Raw genomic sequence first — 19216 nt, 5'->3', positions numbered from 1 at the left:
CAGGCCTGGAACAGCTGGATGAGGGCACAAATTAACTGATTTCAGTTAAAAATATTTGTTTTCCATCATTATGCAAAATGTAAAGTATTTCATAAATGACACGTCAAAACAACTTATTTTCCATGTCACATATAAAACATTTTTACCTGTAGTGTTGTTTTTAGTTTCAGTAGAATTTCAAAATGAAATCGGTCAGTTCCTGCCTGTGTTCAGCACACCAAAGATGCAGTCATAGGTGACGGTACTGTAGGTGTCACTATCAGCCTGTAAATTATTTCAAACAGACGTTAGATGGAAGGGACAGAATAATTCCTGCAAGGTAGAACATCTATGAGTAAAAACAGAAGTTTTTGAAATATTCTTCAACTTTTGAGACTTACCATAGATTTCGAGTTATCTAAAATAGAAAACAAAACAATAAAATGGCTTAAATGACAAAATATATATAGACTATATCACTGCAGTGAAAGTAAATGAGCAACACATTTTGTGTCACCAGTGATGTTGCGTCGTTTATACGTGACAAAAAAAAGAAAGAGGGAGTTTTTCTTTAAAATCTTTCACCTTCCCCATTCTCTCCCTCACTTCTCCACAGCTGTTGCTAGAAGCCACCTCCTGTGACTGATTGGGGCCCAATCAGTCTGACTGCATTTAGGTGGATTTGTGAAGACAGTATATCTCTGAACGCCTCAAAATTCATTCGGCTGCTTCTTTCCTGTTTCACATCATCAATAAACACTAGTGTCTAAGTTCCACTGGCAGCCATGCACACCCAAGCCATCCCACTGCCTCCACTGTGTTTTATAGATGATGTAGTATGCTTTGGATCAGGAGCTTTTTTCACTTCTTCTCCATACTTTTTTCTTGCCATCATTCTGGTAGAAGTTGATCTTGGTTTTATCTGTCCAAAGAATACTTTTCCAGAACTGTGCTGGACTTTTTTTTTTTTAGATGTTTTTAGAAAAGTCCAATCAAGCCTTTTTGATTCTTGCAGTGAACCCCTCAAATCAACTCCTTTTATCTGCTTAACTGATAATGATACAGCAAAGGAATAGCTCACACTTGCCCATGACATAGCCTTTGCGTCAATTGTACTTTTGGTCCCTTTAAAAACAGGGTGACATATGTTAAGGAGCTAAAAGTCTTAAACGCTTCATCCAATAAAGGCACCTGAGCTTCCATTTCAGTGGGCATGGGAATCACCCATACAAAACAAAGGAATTCTTGGTCAAAAATGACCTGGACCATTACTGTGAAGGCTTGAAATTTGAACAGTATGTAAGAGTTGATATGAGAGGACTGTGGTGGTCAGAATGAACATAACTGAAAGCAATAATGGAAAAGAAGCTGTAGACTGGTTCTTAAGGTAGATGACCAGCTTGAAAAATAATATTACTTATGTCTTGGAATCACTTTTCTGTAGATTAAAAAAAAAGAAAACAACAAGAGTAATAACCCACAGGAAATCAGAGATATCTTTTATTACTAAAAAATGTTATCTGAAAGTTAATTGTAATAAATTGAGAAGTAAAGTAACTGCAGCTGAGATTTTTCTTACCAGTCTTCCTTTGATTAAGCACAAGAGGTAGTGTAAGCAAGAGAACATCCACCATTACGAATGCTCTGATTGTCCATATCATTTTTGCAGCTTTAAGAAAGGAGTTCAATTCACATTTTAAGTTTAAAATGTTAAAACAGTAATAAAAAAAACACTTATTGTGGGCATGGTGTAAGAAAAGCTCTACATTAGTTCAATTCTGTTTTTTGTTTTTTAGAGTGCACTAGTATCTTTATGATTTTATGAAGGTGTCATAAGTTGGTGTGAAGGTGGACTTTTAAATTTGAATTAAAAAACAAAAGGTGAACCTTTATTCATAAAAATAAGAAAACAATGTCCATAAATTAAAAGGTTAAAACATACAGGCATTCAAACATGCAGTAATCAACAGTAACAAAACAATGAAGAAATAAGGTAAACTGAGTCTTTTAATATACTGAGATAACAAGGAAAGGGAAAACAGCTGGGGAAAACACACACAGCTTAAACTAATCATGATAAACGAGACAAAGGAAGCAAAAATAAACAATGCACATGAGACGACGAACTAACAAAATACAACAAGAAGTAACTAAACATGGGAACGTCTAACAGGATGGAAAACACTGGGGATGTAAAGTAAACAAACTAAAACAAAGTAAGACAGAAAACATTAAATTACAGTCCAAAAACTCAAAACGTTAGTTCAAAGACCAAAGATTGTGGCAGATGCTGACTAACCTATTAAACAATATCCTGTAAGTGCAAAAACATTTTTTTTTTTTACTTTATTCAAAATAAGAAAAATAAGTTTGTTATTTCATCACTGGTTGCTGGATCTGTAAAAGTCATGTTAGCAGTGGTCAGATTACTGGCAGCTGTGTCAGTTATACCAGGAAAAGAAGGAGAAAGGGAGCTGCCTCCAGTGGGACAGCAGGAGAAATAATTTATATAGAGCTGAAGGCTTTAGAAGTCAAGCCTAAAAAGTGTACTTGTTCAAACACTTAAACCCATTTCATTTTTAAAATTCTTATCTGCAGGACTATGTCCTGTTGTGACTTTCATAGTAGGAGCAGAGGTCAAAGTGCTTGCAGATGAGAGTGATCTACAAGTAGTCAGAACTAATGCATTTACAAAAAGAAAGTCAAATCTTCAAAGTCAAAAAGCAATAAACTACAATCAACTACTACCTCAACTTTCCTATTGGTGTGGCTATATGCACATAATGTAAAAGAAAAAAGAGGAGTATGTCACTTACTTTCTATGTTGATGGAAAATATTTTACTGTGAGGACACTGATATTGTCCTCCTTTATTGCTGTGACATGTAAAAACATGTCACTACCACCTCAGCAGTAAACTCTGCTGCCCAAGATAGGACTTCAGTTCCTGTTACATTCTGCTCACACGAGACGGATGTATATTTGCTTCTTCTTATAACATATGAAAAACACTGAGTCACATTAAAAGATGATGGAGTCTGACAGTTCACTGTGACTGAGTCTGTCTCTGTGATCACAGGTGGATTCAGATGGGGGAATGGCTGAAATTTAGAGATACTAAATATAAGTTATATTAAATAGATAATAATTCCATGTGTCAAATCACCATTAACAGAAAAATATATTGTTCAAGAATAGTCAGTATATAGTTGACACACTGATGACAGAAAAAAACAATAAAATAATAAATTAAAAGTCAAATGTGCAAAATCAAAATCAGTGTTTTAATGGGTAACTTTGTATGGTGATTGGTGATATGTTACTGAGTGGGGACTTCTGAAAAAAAAAAAAGCAATAACATGTCACTTCAAGTGTAACAGAATAACTTTTGGCAGTTTTCTTTCTTGAAATGAGGAAATAACACTGAGGCACAGAAACAGGAGTTCAGTGTGACTGAGTCTGTCTCTGTGATCACAGGTGGAGTCACAGTCAGTTCAGGTGGAAAAATGCCTGAAATTTCATATGCACAGATTTTTATTTCTAATAGTTAGTTCCCAATGTCAGAAATCATAAGGTGATAAGATATTTGTAGAGAATCTGCAAAGAAATAGTCTAAATAAATAGCCAACACATTGGTGACAAAAAACAAAACATGAAACTTAGAGACTGACCTTGTGCTTTAATTTCATGAAAAGAATCTGGTGAAGAACGGCAATATGAGAAAAAAGAGAAGAGAAAAAGAGAAAATGAGAAAGGTGATGATACAGCTGTAAAATTAAATCATAACTGACATAATAACTGAATAGATTTTAAGTAATAGGAAACAATAAAAATTAGACATGACAAAAAGTTTGACTTAAGAACATTAACTAAATAATGTCAAAGTAAAAAGCCCATAGAAACATGAAACATAAAATGGTAAATGGTAAATGGCCTGTATTTGTATAGCGCTTTTACTAGTCCCGCCTAGGGACTAGTAAAAGCTCCAATAAAAGCTTAGAGACTGATCCCGTACTTTGTTACTGATAGTTAAAAATACAACACAGAAGCAACAATGTACGAAATTTCCTGTCTAGTGTTAGCATCCTCATGTAAAAATGCAACATGCTAACAGTGATACCTAACTGATAAATCAGCTGAAGTACCAAGTATCAAGTACCAGCTGATATGAGAAAAAGTTTAACTAATATGCAAAGGCCACCAACAGCAGCAGGAGTTCAGCCATGATGAAACCATGTGAACAGAACAGACTACTACTAACTGCTTTTACTTTTGCCTGAAATAAGTGACATTTTTAAAAGTTGCTTTCAGGAAAACCACAGGATCAGAAGTGAATCACACTAACTGGCCACAGTAAGACATATGTTTTTCTCACTCTGTCCTGTACATGTTTTTTCATAATATTTTAGGTTAATGTGTAAAGTCTTTTTCTTCTTGTTTTTTTTCTTAATTCTATATATTCAGGTAAATAAATGTGTAGAAGGAACGACACTAAAAACATTCATATACAAATCAGTCTATTTCTGATTAACAATCGTTCTACCTAATATAACGTTCCTGGGAGTGGTGTGAGTGTAAACACTGCATCTGCTGAGATTCCATTCTTCTGAATAAAATGTGCAAAAAAGTTCTATGTGAGAACAACTGATGAGCAATGAATAATGAGTTCCTGTTTAGCTGTTTTGTGTGTCATACCATGTTGAACATTCCTGATGCTCTTTTCACATCTAACGTAAAAGAAAATAATTGTGGTCGTAAATAAATTAACATTTGCATCTGCTGTCTTGTTCATCATCTTTTTGTCAATAACTGTAAGAAGGCAAAGTTTCACTTCTACTTTGTGTTACGGCCGAGAGGCCAGACCAGGTGAGAGGCCTCAAGTGCAGATACAGACAGAGAGAGAGGCACAAACTGATGTGAAGACAGTGCTTTATTTACAAAGTGAGACTAAACCTGGGTGTAGACTATGAACTGAGAACTTACGAGACAACCTAAAAAGTCAAAACGCGAAGCTTAATCTTTGAGTTATAGTTAATTCTAAAGTCCATGAACAGGGCCAATGGGAGGAGGGGCTGTGGCTCGGGCGAAGCAGTGCAGAGTGACTGCAACAAAAGGAGTGCAGAGAGTCAGCTGGGTTCCAGTGATTCATGGTAAGTAAGGCTGGAAGTGTTTCTAATGGCTTACTCGTTGCAGGCGGAGAACGATGTGGAAGGAGGGCAGTCCAAAATAGGTCCGGGTGAGTTTCCAATCTGGGGTGAGTCAAAGTCCAGATCCAAATAAGTTCCAGAAGCCGTGACAGGAAGGAAGGCAGGTGATGTGTTGAGAGGAATGGAGGGTAACCAGACTGTGTGATTGCAGGAAGACCTGCGTCCCAATGAAGGTAAGTACTGCTTAAAAGTGAAGCGTGATGACCTGGTGGGTTACTAGAACACAGAGACACAGGTTAAGTGAGAATACTACTTTCAATGTAGCCTAACACTAACACTGGTTAGCTGTAGATCTGGCGAAGACTTGTTGAATGTGCTGGTCTTAAATACTGGTAGCTTGATTGCAGACAGGTGAGACTGCTGAATGGAGACTCCGTCCGGAGGTGGAGCCCCAGCTCTATGAAAAAACATCTCACTCAACCAGACCATGACACTTTGGCAGATGAACTCTGATGTGAGATCAACAGCCAAAACTTCTACAAACCAAATTCTGTGATCACTGCTGTTTCATTGCCATTTTCAGACCAAGACATGTTATACTGAACACTTAGATGTTATGTCACATAATATACCTGTGCCTTTTTTTACCCTTTTTTCCCATGTAAGCAATTATACATTACCCAATCCAATCATAGACTAATCATGGAATAACATACAGTGACAACACAACTCAGCAATAAATACAGTAGATCAGAGACTGACCTTGTACTTGCATTACATGGAAGGACACTGTTGAAAATATATGTCAAGGACATAAATAAATCTATTAATAAGTCTGAAATAACTTAAGCAAAATATATGTTTCAAGTGTGAACTTACGCGAATGTTGGGAGATCACATTAAATATTGCAAAATCTGCAGGATGTTTAACTTACACATTAGGACGGCACACCAAAGGCATCTGTTGAGAAGAAGATTCTCACGTTTCTGACGACACAGAAGGGGATGAATCATTTTGTAGCAGTTGGTCACAGGAAAACCACAAGAGGCAGGAGAAGTACTTCATCACATATTGAGGCCACAAAGCTACACATATAAAGAGCAGCTAATTAAAAATACCTATATGTGTGTTATATATACCAGCCACCACAGGGGGGCTAAATTAAGATTACTAGATTAATATGCTACAGTATCATTTCTGTTGCTTTAGCTGTTCCTCAGATGAAGGTCAATCAAGGTGCAGTGCACAAATTTGATAGTACAGTAGGGGTCTTAATTCCTAATGCTACTATGTAGCATTAGCCAATATATCCAATCAAGAAATTGTATATATTGTAACACAATTATTCCAGAGTTCAAATTTCAGACTATATTTTCATTTATATTATTTATATAAATATATATTATTTATATTATTTTATAATTTCACAAATCATGTGACTGATTCAGATACCACAGTTTATAAATACACCAGTGGGATCTGTGTCTGAAAGTCTCACTGGCCTCAAAAGATGTTGTGAAAAAGGAACTTCAGGCCGCTCGCGTGAGCATGAAATGTGCTGTGCATGCCCACATTGTCCTTCTTCTGGTTATATGCATACACCCAGAAACTGCTGATAATAATGTGGAAATAAACATCAGCCTATGAGAAAAAAAACAATTAATAATATTTTGAGAAGAAAATGGTAAGTTTACCCACCAAAACAATTTAAATATGTTTAATGTCGTTATCCGCGACCCGGCCCCGGATAAGCCGAAGACGATGGATGGATGGATGTTTAATGTGTGAGGACTAGAAAAGTGGTTTACAAGACTTGTGCTGGCAAATGGTTTGGGGCTTTTAATACATTTTAGATCACTTTCACAGTTAACTGAAATTCTGAGCACTGAAAATAATATAGTTAAATTGGGCTACTGAGCCCTCAGAATAAAATAAGTAGAAAAGATTCACGATTGAGAATTGTTTGTGCAGACTTAGTGAAAGGAGTGTGGGAGTAAACAGAGCAAGGAGATAGACAGTAGCTCACATAGATAGATGCTACTTTAGGTCTTGTGTGCTGACCTAAAAACTGCAGCTGGTTGGTGGTTGGAGGGTCAATTGTATGTTGCCTATTTTTACAAGCCTGTGTGCAGTCACAGCACGTAACAAAAGACTAACTGCTAATGTTATTGTCACAACTCAGAGTAGTAGAGCATCATCTACACAAATTTATATACTGGAGCTGTATTATATGGATACATTCGAAGTACTAAACAGCTTTATTAAGTTGTGCAATAACAGACAGGGTACAGATAAGATTAAGGGGAGATGTATTTCATAGCCCTCAGTAAAGATAGAGATTCCTCTAGATTCCGCTTATTAAAATTACTAAAGCTGAAATCATCATCATGTCAGTTATCTTTAAATAGAAAAAAAATGTACAACAATTCAAGCTCAAGATTTTTTGCAAGATTGCATCTATTACCTGTCACACTTTTCTCACTTTGACATGATTTAAATCATTTTAGACATTTTACTAACAACGTCACCAAACATGTTTCACTGTGTTTCAGTGTGCATTCAGCATGCTGTATATCGTGTCCTGTGAATCTGGTGGATCTGTTGCTTCAGAGATGGTGGCGTACACATGGTAAATGTCAGACTAGAAGAGAAAGAGTAATGACCTTTTAGTCATTAGCATTGATTTAGATGAGAAGCTGACATATTTATTACAACACCAGGTCTAACTTACATCTTCATTTTTTGTCTGTTCCAAGTTTAGTTTCTCTCCTGAAAGAGAACAAAATTGAAAAATTATTTCTTTCAGTCAAGATTAAAACACACAAACACACACACAAACACACACACACACACAAGTGCAAGACAACATGTAGTCCAGTGGGTTCACAAAGTTTGTCTTGTAACTGTATATGTCATAGTGTTCTTCTAAATTTGGACATTTTGAAGGCTCTTTAGTGGTCAAGTAGCTTTCCTTATCACAAGGTAGTAAAATGTTATCAAAGCCAAAGCTCCCTTGTTATACACTTGAAAAAATCAACTATGTTACTGAAAGTTAGTCAGCAGTAATAACTAAATATGCTATAGATATGTAATAAAGATTTGAGCATATTAACAATATTACTGTTAAACAGTCATCATGTTATTGTGTTACTTTCAGAAACAACTAATGGTACACATAAATAATTACTCCATGTACTAGGGCTGTGCAATATTACCAAAATCTCATATCCTGATATAAGATATTTATTGTCCCAACAACGATATATATCACAAAAATTTTACATTTTCTGTAAATTCTGTGAATCTCAGGCAACTCGACTTGCGTGAAGTGTTTTCAGCTGGGGGTAGCGTACCTGGAGTCGAGTGTTACATAAGTTGAAACAACCGCAATTCTTTGTGAGTATTTATTACACTGCATGCTGCAGGGAAAAACCTGTTCTAAGCTTGATATTTTTAGCACCTGACGTCTCTTTTTAGCTTCTCATCTGTAAACACTCTGCATACTATTTCACGTAATTCAGTTTATTTTGAAAAATCTCAACAGGATCTTGAGCTTTATTGTGAAATGATTATGTAGAAAATAAACAAGCAGATGACAGAACCACGCAATGGTTTTACCATCATTGTTGCTAACATCAACGCATAAAAACAGTTGCTTGTAGTGTGGTTATATTAAATATAAGAGAAAGAGAGAAATTCTACAGTGACCATCAAAACAATGAAAAAATATTGCCGTAAACAGTTTATTTTGCGACACCACGAAACAAACGATAGTGTAATATGCAATGATAGACGTTTTCATATCGTCATCCGATACATATCGTTATATCGAACAGCTCTACCATGTACAACAATTTCACCATCTTATTAGTAGAGGCTAGAAAAAACACAGCTTACTAGTAAGACAGTTGTCATCAGGTACTGAAGCGATCACACTGGAGCCTCCATCATTACCTGCAGGTAACTTAACACAACGGGGAAAAATCAACTTTATGTCCTCGGTATTTAAATTGATTGTTTTAATTAAGAGTATTTTTTTTGACTGAAACATTTTGTTTACCATTCTTCCCTGGTTCATTTTAGTCATTGATATAAAATCACCTGTAAAAAAAGAAAAACTCAACAAAATAAAAACCATAATACATGGATTGATAGTTTTGCCTGACAGCTAAATGTATACAATACCTGGTGATGTTGCCTTTGTCCTACACATAAATAAAGAAAATGTTTAAAAATAAATTGAAAACAATGTTTGCATTACATTACACAAGAAAAAAAGTGTCTGTTGTAGAGAATTAGAAAAAAATATTATGAGACATATTTATTAGGCGTCCTGCCCTCAAGCAAGGCATTTGATTCACCACTGCTCCAGTGATTCTGTTCACTTGCTAAATAAGAAAAGGTCTGAAGTAAATAAGACCAACTTCTGGTTGTCTGAATGATGACAGGTAAACAACTTATTAAGGTTTGCTGAGAAAATATTCCTTACCTGCTTTGAGAACATGTTTCTGAAAAGGTAGTGGTAAAGAAATGTCTGATCAGCATCTGATTAGCTTTAAAGTCACAGGTTCATTTACAACTATGAAACTGATAACATTCTTTACATGTGTATAAATTAGGCATGATGAACTTTTTCTGCTTGAACTTTTTTCTTCTTCAGAATAAGATGGTCTTTTTAATGTACAATTATTATTATATATTTAATGCAGCTATGAAAAATGTATCACTATATTACAAAAACTTCAAGAGTTCCAGGTTCTCAAAGTGGGGGTGAATCCCTGTGAGCCCTCATGATTTTGTACTATAACTAGCCACATTGATTTTTTCAGAACAAATTTTTCATTTTCTTGTTCATGGCATCGATTAAGTGAAATAATCATTGGTACCATGGGCTGTTTGTCTGTTTTCTGATCATTCAGAAGATAATTTTTTAAAATGCATATTTTGGTTAAACTTTCAAAGGTAATATTATTTTATTTTTGGTTGACAGGCAGATTCTATCTCTAAAAAACATAAACATAAAAAGTTGTATGCTTTCATATGTGCCCTCACCACTTCTTCTTTTGAATGTGAGAAGCCCCAGCACCAGTAAGATGACACCCATGGTTACTCCCAATCCAGTCACAGCTACTGCCAACTTCCATATCGATGCTTCTGTTTTGAAAGCCAAACAAGAGTTTCACTTCTAACTCAAAACCAAAACAATTAAAAGTAGACACAGTTGGTCCAGCCAAACTGCTTAAAAACTGTGAGACATTAATACATTATTATTATTTTTTATTAATTCTATTAATAACCATAATGCCATGTACAAAGTGAAAGAGTTGAAGACATTGTTGTTTACCTACCTGATTGTAATATTTTTGAAGAGGAGTTTACTCTACTGTCAGGCTGGCGTGCCTGACCCACTAAAATGAAACAGAAACATTGAGAAGTAGTGAAACTCATGTGATAACATCTTTTAAATGTCATTTTTCTTTCAGTTCTTTTAAAAGCAGAGGTCACACTAATAGCAGTTTAGGATAAGCACTAACTGATCCTTTAGGATATAAATATATGATAAATATTATAATGTTATATACACTATATCACCAAAAGTTTTATTTATATTGTGTTAAATTGCAACAAGAGTACATTCATAGGATGCCCCTAATCTAGACATGAAATCTCCTCGCTACTGAATATTCCATAGTCTGTTAGTGGTATTATAATAAAATGGAAACAACTGGCAATGACAGCAAAGTGGTAGGTAACATAAAATCAGAAATTTGGGTCAGCAAATGCTCCCCCTGTGCTGTGTACAGTTTGTGTAGTTTTGTTTCCCCTTGTCTCGTTAGCTCTGATTTGTCCCACCTGTGTTCCCACCTGTTCCCCATCCTTTCATTATCCTTCTGTATTTTTAAGTCCTTTGGCTTCCTCTGTTCAGGGTCATGTCATCTGTTGGCTTTTGTGCCATGTCTCATGTTCCAGGTATCTTTGTATCCACACTAAGTTTCATTGTGAGAACAGTTTGTGGATGTCCATGACCATGACCATAAAGATTTGGATGGGTGAGTTTGGTTTGGAATAACTTGACTGGTCTGCACAGAGTCTTGACCTAAACCTGACTGAAAACCTTTGGGATGAATTAAAGTAGATATTCCAGGCCGGGCCTTCTTGTCCAGCAGAAGTGTCCGAGCTCAAAATGTGCTAATGGAAGTTCCTATAAATACGTCCCTAAACCTTGCAGAAAGCTTTCCTAAAAGAGTTAAAGCTGTTATGGCTGCAAACAGTGGGCCAACTTCATTTTAAACCCTATGGTGTGAAAAATCACTCCACAGGATTTAAAGTGATTAAGAATGGGATGGCACTCCAGTTCATATGCATGTGAAGGCACTTTTGATAATCGCAAAAAGTTAATTCTGTTAATGTTGATGTAACATTTTCAGTGGGAGAAACTTTTCATCACTCATTCATGTGACCTCTCAGCTGACTGCAGGTTTCCCCAACATTATAAACAGTACATCTGTATAATGACTGAAACCAGCACCACTGACTAACAATGTGCCGTGAGGTAAGTTTCACTTTTGATAATATACTGTATGTTACCATTTTGTTAAAAAAAAAAAAATAGATACCTGAGGTAGCAGTGGCACGGGTGGAAGTATGAGACCAAGTAAAAGTTGGACCTGGTGAAGAACTTTTTACTTTTGAAATAACAGATAAAACAGATGACTTTTATAAAAAAAAATTTATATATATATGTACAGTTTAACTGTACTTTGTCTTACCTTTGACTGTAGTAATAGTCATTGTAGCATTAGTCTTGTATGAATCTGTTTAGAAAAAAAATATTTGGACAAAATTTCCAAAAGCTGCCTAAGGTTGTTAGGTTCAGTGTATTTGCACAGTTAGTTTGAAATGACATATACTGCAATAGTTGATTGATGTGTTAGCTTATTTTTTTAAAGTTGGTTTGCATTAATGTAGAAATATATTTGTATACAATATTTTACAATTCTACTGTCCCTGCAGTTACCTGCAGGAGAATTCACAGACGTGGTAGGACTGGAAGCACCAGGAGTACTGAGACTCAAATCTGTTTCAAAAAATGCACAAAAAATGAGTTTCTTTAAAGAAGTTGTGTGTGATGATGTTCTGGATTATATTTCGATGTATTGTATTTCCTACCTGTGGCCAGACTAAATGCCATTTTTGCGCTGGTCATTCTTGATTCTCTTCCCACAATAACTACAGTTTAAAAAAGAACTATGATCATGAATATTCATAATAAAGAATATCAAACACACAAAATATCTACAGATAAAACATATCTGGTCATTTGCATCAATGTTGGAGGGTTTGTGACCAAGTGCCAGCAAAATTAGTAACTTCATTTCTCCATTTATTTAAGATGCTGAACATGTTGAACATGGTGAATATTTACTGTTCCTGATAAACATCAGAATTTTAGAGTTAGAGTTGAGATTTTTTAAACATTCTTAGAATTGAATCAGACATAAATAAAACAAGGACATTTCAATTTATCTTCACATTGTTGATGCACTCGGTCTCACCTGTTGTACTGTCTCGTGAGGTTATATACTGAGTTGTTTTGACAGGAGTGTTCACACCAGTTGTAGGGTTTAGATTAAGAGTACCCAATCCTTTAAGATGGAAAGATATCAAATAAATACTATAATGTCACATATGTTACTATTCTCTGTAAAGAAATTCCTGCTTTTTTTTTCTTTACATTATTCAACCCAAGTAAAGGGAATGAAATGCCAAGTATTTGAATTGTTACACATTGTTTCAGTCTTCAGAATATTTAGTTAGAAAAATAATATATAACAGAAATATTAAATGTCTAATTTTTAATTTGGGCAAATTTACATTATCACAGAAAAAATATTTACTACTTGACTAACACCACAGCAGTAATTTATTTACCTGACAGTGAGTTCACTGAAGTGGAAGTTGAAGCACTGAGTTTGCTGAGACTTGATTCTGTTTCATAAATGGACAATAAAATGTTAAAGACATTTAAAAGAAGCGATGTGTGATGATGCTCTGGGTTGTTAGTTAAGTGTACTGCATGTCCTACCTGTGGTCATGATAGATGATGGTTTGTTGATCTTTGGTGATTCACTTTCCAGAATAGCTACAGTAAAAGGAAATAGGTTTGTGTACAAATAAAGGTTTTGTTATTTATGCAATCAATTCAAAACTGATTCAAACATTTTGAAACCACATTTACTATTTTATTACATGTCACATCTGTCCCAATGGCAGTGTCAGGTGGCCCTGAGATAATGAATGCAAACAAGTTTGATGTTTAGTGAAATGTGAAATGCTAACAAAATGTGTTCTGTTTAAATTGCTCCCTTCAAGTCTTGTTCTGATAACTTTCACTTGATTTTATAAAATCCGATGAATTGTGAAAACATACTTGTACACTGTAGACTCTTGTGCTAATGAAAGCTTTTTGTTCACCTAAATACAATATCAAATTTATTTTAGGTTTAAAAAAATTTGACCAACTGTAAATGTGGAAAATAAATGTTTTAGCTATCTGTCAGTTCTGTCCTTCTTATTTTATTTATTTATTCTTTAGACCCAATTATAGTTTTTTAAAAGGTAACCTTTCAACAAATCTTTGAAAAGTTGGCATATTTTGAAAGTTTATTGGTTTGTTTCCCTAACAAACTAAGTATCATGAGCAGGGTCATGTGTACTCCCACACTCAGATACTAGAGTTGCATCAAGAAGTGTTTCCAGTTATAGAAATTCATCCCACACCAAAAATGTTATTTTTAACCTCATAAGGTTATTGTATTGTAATTTGGTAGTCAGAAAAATTCCAATTGCCTAAATTCAGTACTTAATAAGTGTAACAATAATGACAACAATAAATGAATGAATCAAAAATGAATGTTAACGCACAAAGACATTTGAACATGTCATGTTAACAACCTGGAAAGTGCTGGCTGCATATTGTTGTGGTTTACACATTCACCTACGAATAGATGCCCAGATACCCTCCTCTCCCAGGAGAAGATACAGTGGCTTGCAAAAGTATTCGGCCCCCTTGAACTTTTCCACATTTTGTCACATTACAGCCACATACATGAATCAATTTTATTGGAATTCCACGTGAAAGACCAATACAAAGTGGTGTACACGTGAGAAGTGGGACGAAAATCATACATCATTCCAAACATTTTTTTACAAATAAATAACTGCAAAGTGTGGTGTGCGTAATTATTCAGCCCCCTGAGTCAAAACTTTGTAGAACTACCTTTTGCTGCAGTTACAGCCGCCAGTCTTTTAGGGTATGTCTCTACCAGCTTTGCACATCTAGAGACTGAAATTCTTGCTTCTTTGCAAAACAGCTCCAGCTCAGTCAGATTAGATGGACAGCATTTGTGAACAGCAGTTTTCAGATCTTGCCACAGATTCTGGATTGGATTTAGATCTGGACTTTGACTGGGCCATTCTAACACATGGATATGTTTTGTTTTAAACCATTCCATTGTTGCCCTGGCTTTATTTTAGGGTCGTTGTCCTGCTGGAAGGTGAACCTCTGCCCCAGTCTCAAGTCTTTTGCAGACTCCAAGAGATTTTCTTCCAAGACTGCCCTGTATTTGGCTCCATCCATCTTCCCATCAACTCTGACCAGCTTCCCTGTCCCTGCTGAAGAGAAGCACCCCCAGAGCATGATGCTGCCACCACCATATTTGACAGTGGGGATGGTGTGTTCAGAGTGATGTGCAGTGTTAGTTTTCCGCCACACATAGCGTTTTGCATTTTGGCCAAAAAGTTAACAATAGCTTTCTTCTTGCCACTCTTCCATAAAGGCCAACTTTGTGCAGTGCACGACTAATAGTTGTCCTATGGACAGATTCCCCCACCTGAGCTGTAGATCTCTGCAGCTCGTCCAGAGTCACCGTGGGCCTCTTGGCTGCATTTCTGATCAGCGCTCTCCTTGTGCGGCCTGTGAGTTTAGGTGGACGGCCTTGTCTTGGTAGGTTTACAGTTGTGCCATACTCCTTCCATTTCTGAATGATCGCTTGAACAGTGCTCCGTAGGATGTTCAAGGCTTGGGAAATCTTTTTGTAGCCTAAGCCTGCTTTAAATTTCTCAATAACTTTTATCCCTGACCTGTCTGGTGTGTTCTTTGGACTTCATTGTGTTGTTGCTCCCAATATTCTCTTAGAGAACATCTGAGGCCGTCACAGAGCAGCTGTATTTGTACTGACATTAGATTACACACAGGTGCACTCTGTTTAGTCATTAGCACTCGTCAGGCATGTCTATGGGCAACTGACTGCACTCAGACCAAAGGGGGCTGAATAATTACGCACACCCCACTTTGCAGTTATTTATTTGTAAAAAATGTTTGGAATCATGTATGATTTTCGTTCCACTTCTCACGTGAACACCACTTTGTATTGGTCTTTCACGTGGAATTCCAATGAAATTGATTCATGTTTGTGGCTGTAATGTGACAAAATGTGGGAAAGTTCAAGGGGGCCGAATACTTTTGCAAGCCACTGTACAAATCCCTTTGAGGATGTGTCAGGAAGAGTATCCAGTGTAAAACTACCCACTGTGCCACCCACTTCTACTGTAAGCATGTTAATATACTGACAATATCATCAAAGCTCAACTCTTCCTACGTTCCAAGAGACTGCTAATCTGGATCTATTCTTTTTCACATCTAAGGTCGTGGCCAGTGAAATGAAATGAAAATCTTGCGAGTAACAACTAAAAAGCATTTTTAGAGAAAAATACTTTGTATACTTATATTTTAGTCATTTTCATAATTTTAATTAATTAAAGTAGCATCTGTGCTATAAAGTCTGTTTATCTTCGACTTACCTGTTAAGTTGTATCGATCACTGCGAGGAGACAAAGACCTGGGTTCCCTTTTCAAAGTGTAATCACAGCTGGCATCTTTTTGTTGAACAAAATGTAGATGTCTCAAAAAATCATCAATTGAGACATAAAACTGGCAGAACCTCTGTTTGGTTTTTGTCCTGCTTTTCTTCCCGACAGCTACTGTGAGGACTGAACGACTTGCTTCTCCAAAGTACAGATTACATCTCGTATCATCTTTCACAGATCCAGGCAGAGAGCAAACAAACTGAACATGTTTCCCATTAAAATGCTGCACACTCATCTGTGGTGTTTGACCTACATGAAGATTAATCAAGTCCCATTAATATACAAGAATATTGTATGTTTTACCAGCACAACAATAACAATACTGGTGTTCATAAAAGCTGAACTGCAACACATTTTGTAATTAACTGTAACTGGTCATGTTTAGATTTCTGTGTGCTGTCTTTGGTGGTGTAAGAAAATGTGTAAGAACAACACTCCTAAAAAAGTTTTGTGAAAGAAAACATGAAGCTTTATGAAGAAAATATGTCTAACACACTGTATGATAACTTATCGAGTCACAGGAAGAGCAGTCTCTCACCTTGTATGGTGATGGAGGATGGTTCACTGTCAGCAGACGTTGAATTAAGGTCTTCAGTGTAAAAACATCTCACTTTAACTTCAGCAAGTGAACTGTGATGTGACATTAACAGCAGTTCTGTTGCAGTGAAATTCTGCAGGCATGAGAAGGCTTTGGAAGTATTTTTGCTCACCGTGTAGAAAAAACACTGATGAACTGAAACAGATGTTGGTGCCTGACAGTGTAACGTGACCGAGTCCGTCTCTGAGATTACTGCTGTGTTCACTGCTGTGTTCACTGTCAGTGTTGGTGGAAGAAGAGCTGAAAAATTAGAGGTAAAGAAATGTTTTATCTAATAGGTAATTTTTGGTTTTAATAAAAAAACAAATATGCAGTCAAAAAAAATCTTTGTGAAAAGTGGAACATGAGGGACTCACCTTGTGCTTGAATTTCATGAACGAAAGCTGTTGGAAAGAAAGTCTGTCAACAACGTACTGGAGGCATGTATGACTCATTAATACAACAAACTGTCTTTTCAAGATCACAGGGAATCGTCCTGCTGAGGAAGTTTTAGTTTTTGATTCCATACGTTAGTTTATCAGTTAAAAATATAAACAAGGAAGCACCAAAAGACACAAAACTGGTTACAAGAGGTTTAACTTACACATGAGGATGACAAACAGAAGGTGTCCAGCCATGATGAAGAAGATTACTGTGACTGTGCAGAACACATGTGAAAGTCTGACTTTGTAAAGGCTGATGTTCCAGTTTAAGGAACTTCACAGGAAAACCACAGCAACAATGAACGTTTTTACACAGCGGCGCAAATGAACATGAACAGCCCTTTGAAACTACTTATGAGTTTTATTTAGATCAAAGAACAAGAAAGGAAGTGAAATAAAGACAAGCATGAGTACATTTGTGTCATTTCTGTTGCCATGGGCTTAGTTTCCCAGATGTCTGTGTGGCAACATGTGGCAGTAAAGAGCTCTAGAGTTTAAATAACAGGGACGCCATCATGGGAATTTAACCAAGAGAATATTTATTTCAAACCAGTAGAAATAACACACAGTTATACTTGATTAGGACCTTAAGAAGTTATTTTACTAATATTCATTTTAAATATTCACACACGTTTGAATCCCAGTTTGGTGTTGTGGTTTTCTTGTAAGCAGAGGTCCAGGGAATTACTTTACCTCGAATGTACATCTCAGTTTTACACACACTGTTACTACAGTGCAGTTCAAACCAGTGCTGCACTGACAACCACTAACCACTGAAGAGAAAGTCTCCACCGTTACAGTCCAGCTACGGCCACTTTAGGCCCTCAGCTCTGGTCAAAGCAAAAGCAACAAAAACAAAAAAGTAACCCCTACTGTTCCTAACCCAGATACAAAAGCAGCCTCCTGCCAGTGTCTAACAAATATTTAATAGAATAAAATACAAAAGTGGAAAAGGGTCATTACTTGGATACACTATATGCAAAAAAATAGCTTCAGGAAAAATGCTGTGCAAAAATTTTGAGCCAAACACAGATGGCAATTTGACATTAACCAGGCAGAATATATCCAATTACAAAATGTTGTGCTAACATTGATTAGAACAAAAACACGGTTACAATCTTAACTTGCAGTTTCTGCAGAATACAGTTTGTTCAAGGGACAAAAAACATTTCCAGTACTGACAGAGTGACAGTGGGTATTTGGTGCCATTACTGAAAATAAAATAATAAGCATCATTAATGTGCCTGCAGCATGCTGTAGGTCATGTCCTGTGAGACTGGTGCAGCTGGTTTCTCAGAGATGGTGGCGTATGGATGATAAATATCAAACTAGAAAAGAAAGAACACAGCTGTAAGAGTCATTTACGGCTCGCATCTTCAAAGCCAAATAACAAACATCTTAATTACTGAAACTTTGTCTCACTTACATCTTGCTCTTTCCTTTCTTGTTTATTCAGTTTCTGAGCACCTGCAATTAAGAGAATCACAACCTAAAACTGCTGTTTTAGACAGATACAAAGTGCAAGAAGAACTGAAGTAATACATTTTTGTTCTATTCCTGCGCTTTTTTCTTTAAGAGGACCTGAAACATTGGGATCTTTTGTTGGTGTTTTTCATGCAACAGATAAAAGCAACAATGTAACTGAAAGATTTGCTTTTTCATTGGTGCAACTCTTTATATGATATAGTATTCACTTTGTCATACTTGGAAAGAAACACAGCAACTAAACAACTAAACCTGCAGATAAACTGAGGAATCTATGGGGTGATCGTGGCGATGGTTCGCCTTGTAATCGGAAGGTTGCTGGTTCGAGCCCCAGCTCGGACAGTCTCGGTCATTGTGTCCTTGTCGTTGTCTAGGTCGCAAGACACTTCACCCGTTGCCTACTGGTGGTGGTCAGAGGGCCCGGTGGCGCCAGTGTCCGGCAGCCTCGCCTCTGTCAGTGCGCCCCAGGGTGGCTGTGGCTACAATGTAGCTTGCCATCACCAGTGTGTGAATGTGTGGATGACTGAATGTGTAAAGCGCGTTGGGGTCCTTAGGGACTAGTAAAAGCGCTATATAAATACAGGCCATTTACCATATTGTACATTCTTTATATAGCAGTAGGGACTGCAGGGATTAGGGACACTCAGGGTCCTGCA

General features: G+C 36.4%; 2 protein-coding genes and 1 long non-coding RNA gene across 4 annotated transcripts in view; all 3 read right to left on the bottom strand.

Moving 5' to 3' along the window:
- Positions 1-3472: 3472 nt before the first annotated feature.
- Positions 3473-5219, bottom strand: LOC102798879 (uncharacterized). The gene is made up of 3 exons (XR_436661.1): positions 5163-5219; positions 3650-3676; positions 3473-3488 (listed from the first exon to the last, which is right to left on the bottom strand). It is a non-coding gene; the product is annotated as an uncharacterized LOC102798879 (long non-coding RNA).
- A 2138-nt stretch (positions 5220-7357) lies between these two features.
- LOC102799085 (uncharacterized) lies at positions 7358-17270 on the bottom strand. Of its 2 annotated transcripts, none has more exons than XM_087840776.1 (19): positions 17237-17270; positions 17010-17036; positions 16594-16893; positions 15990-16304; positions 13213-13269; positions 13059-13115; positions 12683-12772; positions 12297-12356; positions 12145-12204; positions 11897-11941; positions 11744-11812; positions 10475-10534; positions 10179-10280; positions 9616-9634; positions 9312-9331; positions 9187-9227; positions 9024-9090; positions 7858-7895; positions 7358-7767 (listed from the first exon to the last, which is right to left on the bottom strand). In XM_087840776.1, exons 1-19 carry the CDS (start codon positions 17268-17270, stop codon positions 7675-7677), a joined length of 1554 nt encoding a protein of 517 aa, XP_087696902.1. In that variant the 3' UTR covers positions 7358-7674. The 2 variants fall into 2 exon arrangements, with proteins under 2 accessions (XP_087696902.1, XP_087696903.1); XM_087840777.1 differs by having other exon boundaries at positions 11744-11794.
- Positions 17271-18162: 892 nt separating this feature from the next.
- Positions 18163-19216, bottom strand: part of LOC118453403 (uncharacterized) — a 61987-nt gene continuing 60933 nt past the window's right edge. Inside the window, exons 21-22 of the mRNA XM_087841201.1 lie at positions 18502-18542; positions 18163-18403 (exon numbers count right to left, since the gene is read on the bottom strand). Of these exons, the coding sequence (XP_087697327.1) occupies positions 18311-18403; positions 18502-18542 (134 nt within the window). The 3' untranslated portion in view covers positions 18163-18310. The remainder of the gene's footprint in view (positions 18404-18501; positions 18543-19216) is intronic.

The sequence above is a fragment of the Neolamprologus brichardi genome, chromosome 5 (genome assembly GCF_056152115.1).
Source record: "Neolamprologus brichardi isolate AB-2024 chromosome 5, ASM5615211v1, whole genome shotgun sequence".
NCBI classification, from domain to species: domain Eukaryota; kingdom Metazoa; phylum Chordata; class Actinopteri; order Cichliformes; family Cichlidae; genus Neolamprologus; species Neolamprologus brichardi.
This window is presented reverse-complemented; position numbering and strand designations above follow the sequence as displayed.

Coding starts and splice junctions, on each gene's coding strand:
- LOC102799085 (XM_087840776.1), bottom strand. CDS start 17,270: ATGGCTGGACACCTTCTGTTTGTCATCCTCATGT. Junction 16,894..17,009: donor TCATGAAATTCAAGCACAAG/GTGAGTCCCTCA, acceptor CTAATTTTTCAG/CTCTTCTTCCACCAACACTG. Junction 9,091..9,186: donor AAATGAACCAGGGAAGAATG/GTAAACAAAATG, acceptor CGTTGTGTTAAG/TTACCTGCAGGTAATGATGG.